The following is a 12523-nucleotide window of genomic DNA, read 5'->3' as shown; positions in this document are numbered from 1 at the left end:
AAATTTAACACAGAACACTTTTACATCCTGGAGGGCATTGTAGGGAGGTTTCATCATCTGATGGATTGGTGCCTTTGATTCCCCTTGTCCTCCCTCTTTCTATTAGCCATAGCCAAGAACTTATCCAATAAGTACACATCTGAATTCTAGTAGATGTATGACTGCTTTGTACCGTTTTAATTTCTATACTGGGATTCTTAAGAAATTGTTCTGGCGAGCAACAGTTTACAGCTGACCAGCAACAAATCAGCTTTGATGCCTTACTTGCACCATGTTCTGCTATTAAGAAATGCCTTTTTGGTGCACCCATATGATTTTCAGTAAGACAAAATGTTTTACACCATGTTCAGATTTTAATGCATTAAAATAAACATCATAAACTTTCCTGAATCTTACATGTTTTAAAGGCTCATCATTTTTGTTTTTTTAACGATTTGAACAAAAAAATGCCAACGTATTTCCTGCCTCCTACTGTATTTCCTACTCACAATGTATTGCTCACATTGTCTTTAAATAAACTAATATATATATACATATACTACCGGTCAAAAGTTTGGGGTCACTTAGAAATTTCAGAATACCAGTTGAGATCAGTTGCAGTTGTTTTTTAACCAGGGCAGCAGTTTTCAGATTACATTATGTGTTTACATAATTGCAAAAGGGTTCTCCAATGTTTTCTCAGTTAGCATAAAATGATATCGGATTAGTGAGAATGTGCCTTTGGAACATTGGATGAATGGTTGCTGATAATGGGCAATGTAGATATTGCATTAAAGATCAGTCACTTCTTTCTACAACAGTTGAGAACCCTTTTGCAATTATGTAAACACATAATGTAATCTGAAAACTGCTGCCCTGATTAAAAAAACAATGCAAATGATCTCAGCTGGTATTCTGTCTGTAATGGAGTGGAATGGAAATTTCTATGTGAGATATTTCACCATTGAGAGACTTGAACCTCTTTAATGTCCATGACGTTTTGTCCTCTCATATATTTCATTTCCTTTAGCACAACAGGGACTTCTTCTCTGGTTCTCCCTCCTTCTGTTTGTTTCCCCCTGCCTGACATTTATAAAGTGTGAGCTTGAAGGAAGCTCTGAGTGGTGAAGAGGAGCTCCGTCTCCGGGACATTGGGCATCCATGGTGCGAGCAGCTTCGGATCACTCACTTAAGCAGCTAACATTTCAAACGGGCAATAAAGAGAGTCCTGGTCCCTCTAGAACAATAAAACAGTGTTATAGTCAGGGGTGGATGCACTGTAATACAGACAGATATTTCTCTGCCACTGCTGCAGCTGCTGCACTCAGCAGTATAAGAGAGACTGACTCAAAGGACATTCACACCAGCAAAGAAAGAGAGTGTGATTCACTATAACATCCACTGCAACATTTGTAACATAACTTTTTCACCATGGCCAAAGGATAGAAAGTGTACCTGGAGTGGTAAGGAGGTCATTAGGGCATTATTTATCAGCCTCTGTCATTGCATCAACATTAGAGGAACATGTCTCCTCTAACACAAGTCTTAATTGCCTTTTTAAAATATTATTTTCTTTGACAGTAGATTTAGCTTTTAAATATCTTTTCATGATATTTTTCACTTCGTATAGAAATTGTTGTAGGGGAAGAGTAAGTCTGAGCAAAGAGGGGATTGTTCTCTCCATATATGACAAGATGTAAAACAGCGTGGGGTTGTTAATTTGTTTCTGTCCTTCCAGAGAAGGTTCAGGGATGAAAGCTAGGTGATGATCCCTCATGTCTGATCCATCTCACGCCTCTTTCCTCCTGCAGGAATAACATTGAACAGGGATTTAGCCAAGACCTTGACTTGACTGCCTATTTGCAGAGAAGAGTGCATTTCGTCTTTGTTGTGTGGGTTTGTAAGTGTGTTGTAATAAGTAGAAGGGTAGCTATTGGTGAGACCTGTGTGTGTCATTGTGTGTTTTGGCTTTTGTCTTTGCTTGTGTATTCATGTGTGACTGTGAATACATGTCAAAGTTCATGTAATCCTCCCAGAAATAAACAGGAGATAACTGAGATTTATTGGATTGATGACTACCTTTTATAACTTGCTGTTTTGAACTCCACAACCAAGCAAAATATCCCAACACTTTGATAGATGTACTGTGCTGTCATTCAGTCCTATATGCAATTCATCAACACAATTTATTTTTTCCAACGGCCTTGACATTTTTTTTTAAACCCATCATGAACCAATGGGAAGCTGTTGTGGAACAATGTATATTAATCCAAAGCTCAAAATAGTACCCAACAAAGTCATTACTTACTCCTGTTTGAGTGACATTTCCCTAGAAATCACTATGACCAACTGTTTTCGGAAATCATTCTGCCTCTATTAAAAATTAAACTATATATTTATGACCCACATTTTTGTCTTTAGTAGTAACAAATAGGCTCGGGGCTCAGTGTCGCAGACTGTAGAGAATTCATCAAACGTTTAGAGATGAACTTATTTGTTGGTTCTTTTCATGGTATTCGACAATAAGAAAAATGTGGAACAATGCCATCCTCCTCCTTAAAGCTGAAAAGGAGCTTGATGGCAGAGATCTCACTAAGTCAACAAAGTAGGTCGTACTGTATGTCACTACCTTCCAAAATGACCCACATGAGTTTGTAATCGTCCACCACTGAGGCTAAGATCTGGTGAACCACTTGGTCAAAGTTAGGGAATAAGGCACATTAAACGGGTTCTGGCGGCTTTATGTTGCTTTATGTTGGGTTTTCCTTTAATATCAAGTTAAGTAGTTTTTGTCATTTCCACATACCAAGTATTTGGAAAATGTGCTAACACAAAAATACGTGCATACCCAAATACACAAAAGCAACATATACATAAAAATAGCAAGTAAGAATAAAAACTGTGAATTAGAACTTAGTGAAATTATTTTAAAAGCAGTAAAATTATCTCCCAATGTAGGGGGAAGTTAACAACCATTACACCCATTACCCAGTTACATCTGTCACCCATCTGACGGTCTCAAGCGGTTTAAACAAACCCCCATCCCTTTCTTTGTCTCAAGATGACTTATGTTTGTTTTTAGACTTTAGACAGCCAATTTTCATACATGGAGAGCAGCATGAGGACTTAATCATGGGTCACCCTGAGCTTTTTTATGAGATAAGAAGGAAAGTGTGTGTGTGTGTGTGTGTGTGTGTGTGTGTGTGTGTGTGTGTGTGTGTGTTTACATATGCATAAGTATGAACATATGTTCATCTTTAATATGCACTTTAACATAGAGTACCACAGCAGGAGATATTTCCTTTCTGCTGTAGTCTAGTTGAACCCTTGTTGACTTCGCTGCAGTGACAGTTGTGCTAACAACTGTAGATCTGCTTTGCCAGCACTCCACATTGCTACTGGAGTTGGTGAACCAGAAGTTAGGAACAGTCTTTCTTTTAGGTGCATTCTGTTTCCTCATTTTGCATTCATTAGCTTTGATAGTTGTGTTGTCGGAGGAGATTAGACAATAAGATCAATTCCTGTGTACTCTCAGAGGGGGGTGTCCTGCTCTGCAGTGATTGGGCAAGGACATCTCCTAATGATTTATTCATATGGGAGAGTTTTGTTTTCACATTTTTGCTCTCATGCTTCTGACTTGCACGTAGGCCTCGCAACCTCCAACCATCCTGTCAGTGTTCCTCATGCTGTTATCAGACTCAGGTGATACTAAAGCAGAAGAGGGACACTGTAGAAAAAAGCAAAGGAAAACCTGATTCCCTGCTCTCCATTAGTATCAAGTCCCTCACTGCATGGCACAGATGCGTTTTGCATTATTATTGGCCTGTGATTAATTTGTGGTCTCTCATTTCCCCTCACATCCTCATCTGGCAAAGCCTTGCAGAGACTCAGGAGTTAGAGGACCAGTCTGGTATGAAACATGAGCTCTAATCTCTTAGCAAAGGAGGAACAGAAGCTTGATAGGCTCCAAATGAGGATGTTTACCTTTTGTTTTCATGTGGATTCAAGGATTACTTGTAATTAATTGGACCCTCTGCACCAAAAAAAGCTGTCAGACAAATTATGCAAACAAAAAACTAATTTATTTTAAATGAGTATACACACACACACACATGCATATACTGTATGTACAATTACACCTATTATCCATCCCTCTTGCCCTCTTTCTTCTCTTCCCTCTCTAAAACACACAAACGCATTCAATCCAATTTACAGCTACAATTCAAAGGCTTCAGCTTGTATAATTGAGGTTAATCAAATGTCTTTTCTTACATATCTGTGTGTTTGCTCTTGCAGGCAATGCGTGCACCATGTCAGAGTACAACCGGCTGAAGAGCATGCTGCTGGATATGCAACCAAAAGTGCTGAAATCTGGAGAGCAGAGCCAGCAGAGAAACATGGAGGAGAAGAGAACACTGGTGGACACCATGTTTAAATACCTGGATGTGGACCAGGACGGCCGGCTGGTCAGTGATGAGCTGGAAAAGGTGGGCATCAAGCTGAGATGGCCTGATTAATGGGATAGCTGTATGGATTGACAAACAAATGTTTAGGACTGATTGAGAAAGAATGCATTTGAATAAGGGAGGCATATGCCTGGAATATATCTTCCTGTAAAGGTTTTGCTAGTGTCAGACTGTGGACTGGATGGTTGCTGTATTCCATCAATGTTTGTTAGTTTTTCTGAACATAAGAGCATTTATTACATTACATTGATTATGTAAGAGTATGAGAGATTTCAAACCTAATCCAAGACATTTGCCGTTTAGAAATAAAAATGTTATTTGAACTTCTTTCCTGTTTTACTGAGATCCTCCACGCTCCACGCCGTTGATCAGATTTTTGTTCTTTGTGTTCACCAGAGTTATTACTGAATGTTAAAGACCATTTGGTCAAACTATAACTATAGAGTGAGTGACATGTGGCTGGAACATTTAATCATCCTGTTTAACAATGAAAAATGTTTACTGAGGTAGGCTTCCCACAAGGGTCTGTAACAGTGGGGGAACATTAGACAGGATTGGCATTGATATTTGGAGGGTGAGAAAAATTAAATTAGTGTGGGCATCATCTGGTGTCAGGAAATGGCCATCAGAGATGGGTGTTAATTAGACTCCTCCCAACCAATGCTGTGATCTCAGCAACTTCTGCCAGAATGCAATGAACCATGTTACAGTCAATGCTGACTGCAGACTGCAACCGGATTAATACATTGTCAAATGCTTTTACATTCTTAATGTCTAACATTTAAAATGTGCTGTAGTTTTTCCTCGTTACGTAGAAATTGAAAGAGAATGGCTGTATGATGACACCGAAAAACAAGCTTATTAGAAGCTGAAGATTAATAAGTGCAACTGAATGTAGTCTAAAAAATGCCACAGTAATTCATCATGTGTCATCTCTCTGCGGTTGTAAATGACAACATGCTTTGTCCCCTTTTAAAATTAAAAGATTTGAGTGATTTCTGGCCTAGTTCTAGCGGCATAAATACATAATAAAATCTCTCTCTGGCAGAGCTACACTAAAAGATCAAGCAAATGATTTTGATCAATCACAGCTGGCAAATTACTAATGCTGACATGTTGCCAGGAAATCTTTAGATATCACATTCTTATGCTGTAGGAATTCATAAATACAGTTTCACAGAGATAATGCTTTTAAGAACCAAATTAATTCAAAGATGGATTTTAGTCATCCATCCAGACTGTCTCCATTTTGGGATTCATCTATTGTCACAGATGGTCTTAGAGGGTGAAGTTCTGTACTTTGGGTTTGAAATATTTTACCAAATGCTTAAGGTCAGATCAGTCTGTCATGACTGCAGTCTGCTGTAGGCAGCAAGAGGAGAAAAAGTGTGTCACTTCCCTTAATCTGCCATGTCACATGTGCAGCACCATGTAGAATCAATTGGAGGAGATGAACAAGCATGCAGGCTACTTTTTAAGGCTTTGAAATCATAGCCGAAGGAATTAAACATTGAACTAACAGCACGTCGTGAAAGTCTTATTAGCATTTTGGTGTAAAAAGACCCATTATGTTAAAAATAAATAAAAAAGTAACAGAAAATTATTTAATTGCATTTCTTAAAATAAAAAAATCTTAAAGTAATAAAAAACAGCTTTGTAGTGTGGCATCACTAGTCATACAAGTCAGCATCTCGTGTCTCAGATTATTACTGAGTTACCACTGGTCTAGTTTGCCTTGTTTGCTTGCAAGACTCCTTATTGACTCAACTGCTGACTCAGAACTGTTTTCTTCCTGAGATTTAGGCTTTGTTTAGAGAGTAGAAAGAAAACGGGAAATATTGAGAAAATAGGTCAAAGGCAAACAATCACCAAATCAATGAAATCAATCAATCAAATAATCCTGAAACTAAATCCGTATCTATGGCTTACTAAAAACATCAGTAGGGGAAAAAAAAAGTTTTCCAAAAGTCAAACTCAGTACAGCTATAAGTTCACTTTCAGCACATGTTGCTAAAAATATATGAATCAATCAAGCCTCAACTAACTGTACCATTCTTCTGTACAATATTAGGTCAATATAATGATTCACAAATTCAAATGAACACAAACAGCTCCCTCGCTCTTCTCCTTTTTAAACAAATGAAGCTCTGTTTAAAGATGACTAAAAGTATTTTGACCTGCAAATCCCTAAATGGTTTACAGGGATAGTACAGTATTCCCCAAATTTCCTTTCGTGAAGGCCAAACACATTTATTGTCTTTTGCTTTTATATAGTAACATCAGTCTGTATCTTTGCTGTACAAACACATTCATTTACTTTGCAGAGATCTCTTCTGTTTTTGTTCAAGTTTTTTTTACCTGCAAATGTAATGAGCTGGATTGGAAAATTCCCCAGAAAGTCTGGGCACTTTAATAAAATGATCCTCCGTAAGGACATTCAACTTTCCAGCACGAGGAATCTTTTGACAAAGATAGTCCTACACTTTTCTTAGTTAATACTTTTTTTTTTTTTTTTTTTTTTTTTTTTTTTTAAACAAAAGCAGCAGCTTTAATAGAATAAAGTGCCACTGGTGTTATTGAGCAGAAGCTGAGCCTTTTGTTTATCTCCCTAAAACTGCTTCACATCACCTATTCAAAGATGGTTCCCCTGAGAAGGACGCACCGCTACAGTGGAAGAGATGGCTCGTAAATGACAAACCATGGAGGAGTGAGTGGTGCGTCTTCCCAGAGAAGCATCTTTGAATTAACTCAAGTGCAGTGCATACATGTGTGTAAGCAGTAAAAGTAGAGATTTTCTTAAAATGGAAAGCAATCAGAAACAGCACTTTCATGACATATTGCATATTTAACCCACCCCTTTCAAACAGAATACAATTATTCTCAGAATGAGTCCGTTTCTGTGATTTGGTTGTTTATGTACAATAAGGCATTTTCCATCTGATGGAAATCTTATTCTGATTATTGGGGTATTCAGGTTGGCAATTTATTTCAAATCACTACTGCTTCTGCTGGAAACCCAAATGATCTCTTCTTGTAGCACTTGGAACTGCAATATTTGAAAGCTTTCATGAGAAGGCTCAACTTTAGGTTTAATCTACTTTTTAAGAAAAAAGCAAAGTCACAATTTAGATAATATACAATAACTCAAATATGTTAAACGCAGAATGTAGGCAAATGTGAGGTTTTCATTACAGGCCGATTCTATTATTCTTCACGAAATAGGCTGAGCGCAGCTGTTTATATTCATAAAAAACGTCATGGCAACCCTATTAGAATAACACTGACATTTTAAATGTGTGTACTATCTCTCCCTTTAAAAATGTCAGATTTACATTTATACCGAATGTGCATGATGTGGTTCTATCTCACAGCAGATAGCTTAGAATAAAAATGAAAGAAAGAGAGAATAGATAAGTAAAGGCTATGATAAGGTGTGAGAATTGTGTAGCTGTGAATGATAGTTACCTACAGTATGTCACCTCCATTTCCCACAAGTTCTACGTACAGTTTTTTTTCTTCAGCTGTATGATTGAACACAGCATGCATGTTTGTGTGTGTAGATCTCTATGAAGGAGCACCTGGAGGACAGCCTGCTGGAGTGCACCATGCAGGACCTGCTGCGCTACGACGACTACAACAACGATGCACACCTCAGTCTGCATGAGTTCTACACAGCTTTCCGTGAGTCTTTATCATTCTTATTTTCTTCCATTTTCCTTTACTGTCAGAAAACAGAGATACAAAGTATTTGGTCCCAGAGACCATGTTATCCTGTCTTTAAAATATGTCTGCTTGTAAAATAGTGCAGTTTGCCAGTACATTTCCTTATAATTGTACATACTTAAATCCTATCTGCCTATGTACATTTTCTGCTTAAGCTACATGCCCAGTTTGCACACTGTGGTAAATTAGTTAGCTTTAGTTGAAAAACCCTGCAATACATATGTCACCCATGCTTTTAACAGCTCAAAACACACAGCTTCCTGTTACCACTGTTTACAACCTGATGACCTCCCATCCAGTCAGCTTCTCCACAGCAGCCATCAGGATAAAAGTGTTTCAGCCACAGATAAATTGATAATTGCACACTAGCCCATGTGCCCAGACCCAGCCATGACTATAGCATCTGGAACAGCCATAATAGCCTTTGGGGTTTGGGCTGAGCAGCAGCTGAGAGCACAGGCAGGTTCCACCTTATTAAGACCAATAATCGCAATTCCACCACAAATTTTACCGTAGCGTCAGCATCAAAAATTGCGCCATGGCAACCTGCTGCAACTGCTTCTTTCAAACTCACACTTTGTATTTTCTTCTTTTTCTCTTCCATATCTCACATTAAACTGCAGTAAAATAAACCTAGATCTGAATCCAAAGCGGTGATAAAATCCAGTAAAGTTGATGAATCCAGCAGTTAGCTGTGGCAGGTGGCCATTTCTAAGATGCTACCTTCAGCTTGTGTGGGTCCATTAAACCTCACCACTAATTTAGCCTCCTAATGACTGGTTTTAGTGGGAACCATCCTGCTATTATTCCGTTACACTCCCCTCACCTTCCAGATGGGCAGTGAGCAGACATTGCATGGTATTTATCTACCTACAGGTTACAGGCCTGCCTGCAGGGTTCTGGGCCGTGTTTGTCAATGCATTTTATGTTTGACAAGCAGTTGAAGAAATGGGTTGGGACCAATAAAACAAGCTATTGATCAGATGACCCTCAAGGTTAACTATTGGGCTGGAGAAAGGCAACACCAATTGGGAGTAGTTATTTTTGAGTGGCGCATCTGCTGTTATGGATAATGTTGAGTGTGTGTGTGTGTGTGTGTGTGTGTGTGTGTGTGTGTGTGTGTGTGTGTGTGTGTTCGTGTGTTCGTGTGTTCGAGTGTGTTTGTTCCTGGGATGCAGTCAATGCTCTCCGAGCAGCCAGCCAGGAATCACAGGTGTGTTTAGCAGGGTGGAAATTTACAATATGGTCATCAGCTTGGAAAATAGAATACTAATAACAATAGACCTTAATGATGTGATAAGGTATTTTTCCCTGGTTGATATTCTACTGTTAGGGCAATTGTCTGATCTGAGGTGAAATGCATTTGAAATGAAAGCTTTGGCTGTGTTTTGGAGACCCTATGATATGTTGGAGAAAAATTACTCAGGAATCCTTCTTTAGTTTTCATGGTTCTCCTCTGTTGATACTTTCTTTCTTTTCGGCGGCTTTGATGTAAGAATCAAAACCCCAAAAGACGACTCCAGCTTCATTGTTGCTCCTAGAGTCACTGAACTTGTTCTGTTATGAAACCGTGATTGTGTTGTCTTTGCTTTATTTAATGTATTACACCTTAACAAGCACACCGCTCAAGGTCTGTTCTGTTGCCACCCAAATCTATCAATCAATTTTTATTTGTCACATAAATCGTACAAGGTACACTCCCAGTGAAATGTTATCCCATCAACTCCTTCAGCTTGTGCATGATTCATCTTAATGCAGAATATGGCCGTCAGATCAGCACACAGAAAAAGTGGCTGGCTATCAGGATGCGCAGCAGAGAAGCCACAGTCGATGCTCACTTCCTCCACGCTTGCCTCGGTGCCCCTTTATGGAGATGGACCAGAGATGGTCTTGCTTGCCCATGTAGTCGGGATCGTAGCCAATAGCCATTTTCACCTTTCCTCTGTGTTATCTCTGATGTTTACATTTGAAAGACCTTGACCCTTCATAAGTCTTGAAAAAAACACTGATGACTCACATTACTACTAAACCACTAACTACTAAACCGTGTATTGATAAATCGTTTCTTAATAGTGCTTGTCAGAGTGCTAAAGTGACTTCACAATTAAATTCGCAGTATATAACGTTAAAATTCGAATTCTACTTGAGCTGCAACCAATGATTATATTATCGATTAATTTGTTGGTATCTTTTTTTTTTGTCTTTTATTTTGTTAGAAATTAATGACAAATATCCATCACAAGTTTCCAGAACATAAAGTAACATCCTGTGATTGCTAGTTTTGTCCTACCAGACCCAAATGGTATTTGGTTTACAGTGATTAAAAACCCCCAGAGAGAATTACCTCGTGTTCTATGCTCTATGACAATAAGCAACCTTCTCTCGGCCATAGAGCATATTGCAGGACAGAGATAAAACCATAATGACTTTAAATCAGCTCTGTAGTGTCCTGGTGTATGGTTTCACAGGGCTCTGTTTCCTAACATTTATTACAGTGTCAGCATTGTGTAGGAGTGCATGGCTTGTACATGTGCCCTTTGTATCAGAATTAGAACCACTGTAATTACACAATAATAAATGTGCAGGAATTTGCCTCGCGGACGTTGGCACTGATGCCAGAGCCTAGATGATTCACATTAACCATTTGGTAAAAGACAACAGTGCATTAGCACTGAAGCTGATAGGTGAGCAGGCACATTAAGATATGTCTCAAGCCTGCAGATATAATATATACGGTCACACAAGGTCAGAGCTTGTCGTATATATGAAGGTGCCCTGTTGTGATACATGGACTGCGCATGCATTATGTATGGCAAGTAACCTCTTGTAAATGTGAAGTCTGACATATCAGCGCTAGACTTCATAATATTGGCTTTTACACCATATCTGGAGTTGTACTGTCCTGAACAGTGTTTGTGTATTTATTGAATAAATGTTTAGCACATCATGGAAACATCCTTATGGCTACAAGGTGGATGGTGCAAGTCCAATTGGAAAGCAATACAGATTATACAGTTAGAAACGGGAAAACACTGGTCATAGAGCAGGGTGATAATTCAGGGTTGCTTCTTAACTTTCTGTGGTATTGTATTGCGATGATATGTTTGTATAATTGTACAACATTTAGCTGTTCAAATGAAAAGATACCTAGACAAATGGAATTACAAAAAATAGTGAAAAAATTTGAAACTTGAATAAATGACTGTATGAATGAATTAATAGTTTTAATTACGTGTTATAGCACACATGGGCTCACAGAGCAGTACTACTGTTGTAGCTGCTAAACCATGTGCTCATATTTTTCTGATATGATACCGGTTTAATGTTATATAGATAACATATTTATTAGTTAGTCTGTGTGTCCTATCTAGAGGCTCTTCAGAAGAATTGTGAAGAGATTTTGTCTGCTACAGTAGTTGTGTACCACAGGTGCGACGACACAAGTCTAAACACTTTAAGTGAAGTCATTTCACAGGATTGATACACCAAAGCAGCGTTATCGGCTGTTACCCTTCAATTTTATCGCTATGAAACTAGAGTCCTCATTGTGTTATTATAGTCAAAAAAGTCAAAAGTTGTCTTTGATGCAGAAACTTTGGGACTGTTGGAGACCCTCCAGATCCTGCAGAGACCAACATGAAAGCAGCAGATCAAAAATAAATAATGATGGTCATGAATTCAAACTAATGCCCCAGAGCTGCTCTAATGTCAGCCCACTGGTTGTTTATTTTACTAAATGTTCATGATTGACTCTGGGTCATGAAACCGGCAAATTGGGAGAGCAACAGAGGAGTAAAGGAGGAAAACACCTACAGAAAGAGGACATGTGAGAAGAAAGCAGCAGGGCAGCAGCAGAAAGACAGCAGGGAGATGGTGGAAGGAGAGCAGAACAAGATGTTGGCAAGATTTTAGGTTATTTATTTTTGATAGATCCCTGTTAGACTAAATATTACTGAAATGTTTGTGCTTCTAATTCTTTCTTGAAGTTACCGATCTTCCAACTGCAAGTTTTCTCTTAAAAAAAAAAAATATTGTAAGTATTTTGATAGCTTTAAAATTGATGTCAAGATTGCTGATTTCCTCCTCAGAGTGATTTATAAAGTTAACCATGTTTATTGGACTAATAGCGATATACTTGAGCACCTAACTATACAGTTGCAGACCTTGTTAGTGTATGTTAACAGAACTATTAGTTGTTAAGGTGGCGCGCAATGAGCCAGTGGTCCTGCTTTTAATTACCTGCAAAAACACACAGCTGGTGAGCATCTAATTTGGACCAGGCTAGTTCTTTCTTGATCCTGTTCCTCCGTCTTATTTGTTTTCCATGAGTCCTATTAATAGTGGAATTATATGGA

General features: G+C 38.5%; 1 protein-coding gene across 1 annotated transcript in view; it reads left to right on the top strand.

Moving 5' to 3' along the window:
* The window catches only part of fstl4 (follistatin-like 4), a 232858-nt gene that overhangs the window by 147623 nt on the left and 72712 nt on the right, over positions 1–12523 (top strand). The window contains exons 5-6 of the mRNA XM_028596403.1: positions 4276–4466; positions 8006–8126. Of these exons, the coding sequence (XP_028452204.1) occupies positions 4276–4466; positions 8006–8126 (312 nt within the window). The remainder of the gene's footprint in view (positions 1–4275; positions 4467–8005; positions 8127–12523) is intronic.

This window comes from Perca flavescens, chromosome 13 (assembly GCF_004354835.1).
Source record: "Perca flavescens isolate YP-PL-M2 chromosome 13, PFLA_1.0, whole genome shotgun sequence".
NCBI lineage: Eukaryota > Metazoa > Chordata > Actinopteri > Perciformes > Percidae > Perca > Perca flavescens.
Note: the sequence above shows the minus strand (reverse complement) of the source record. Positions and strands in the feature narration are given on the sequence as shown.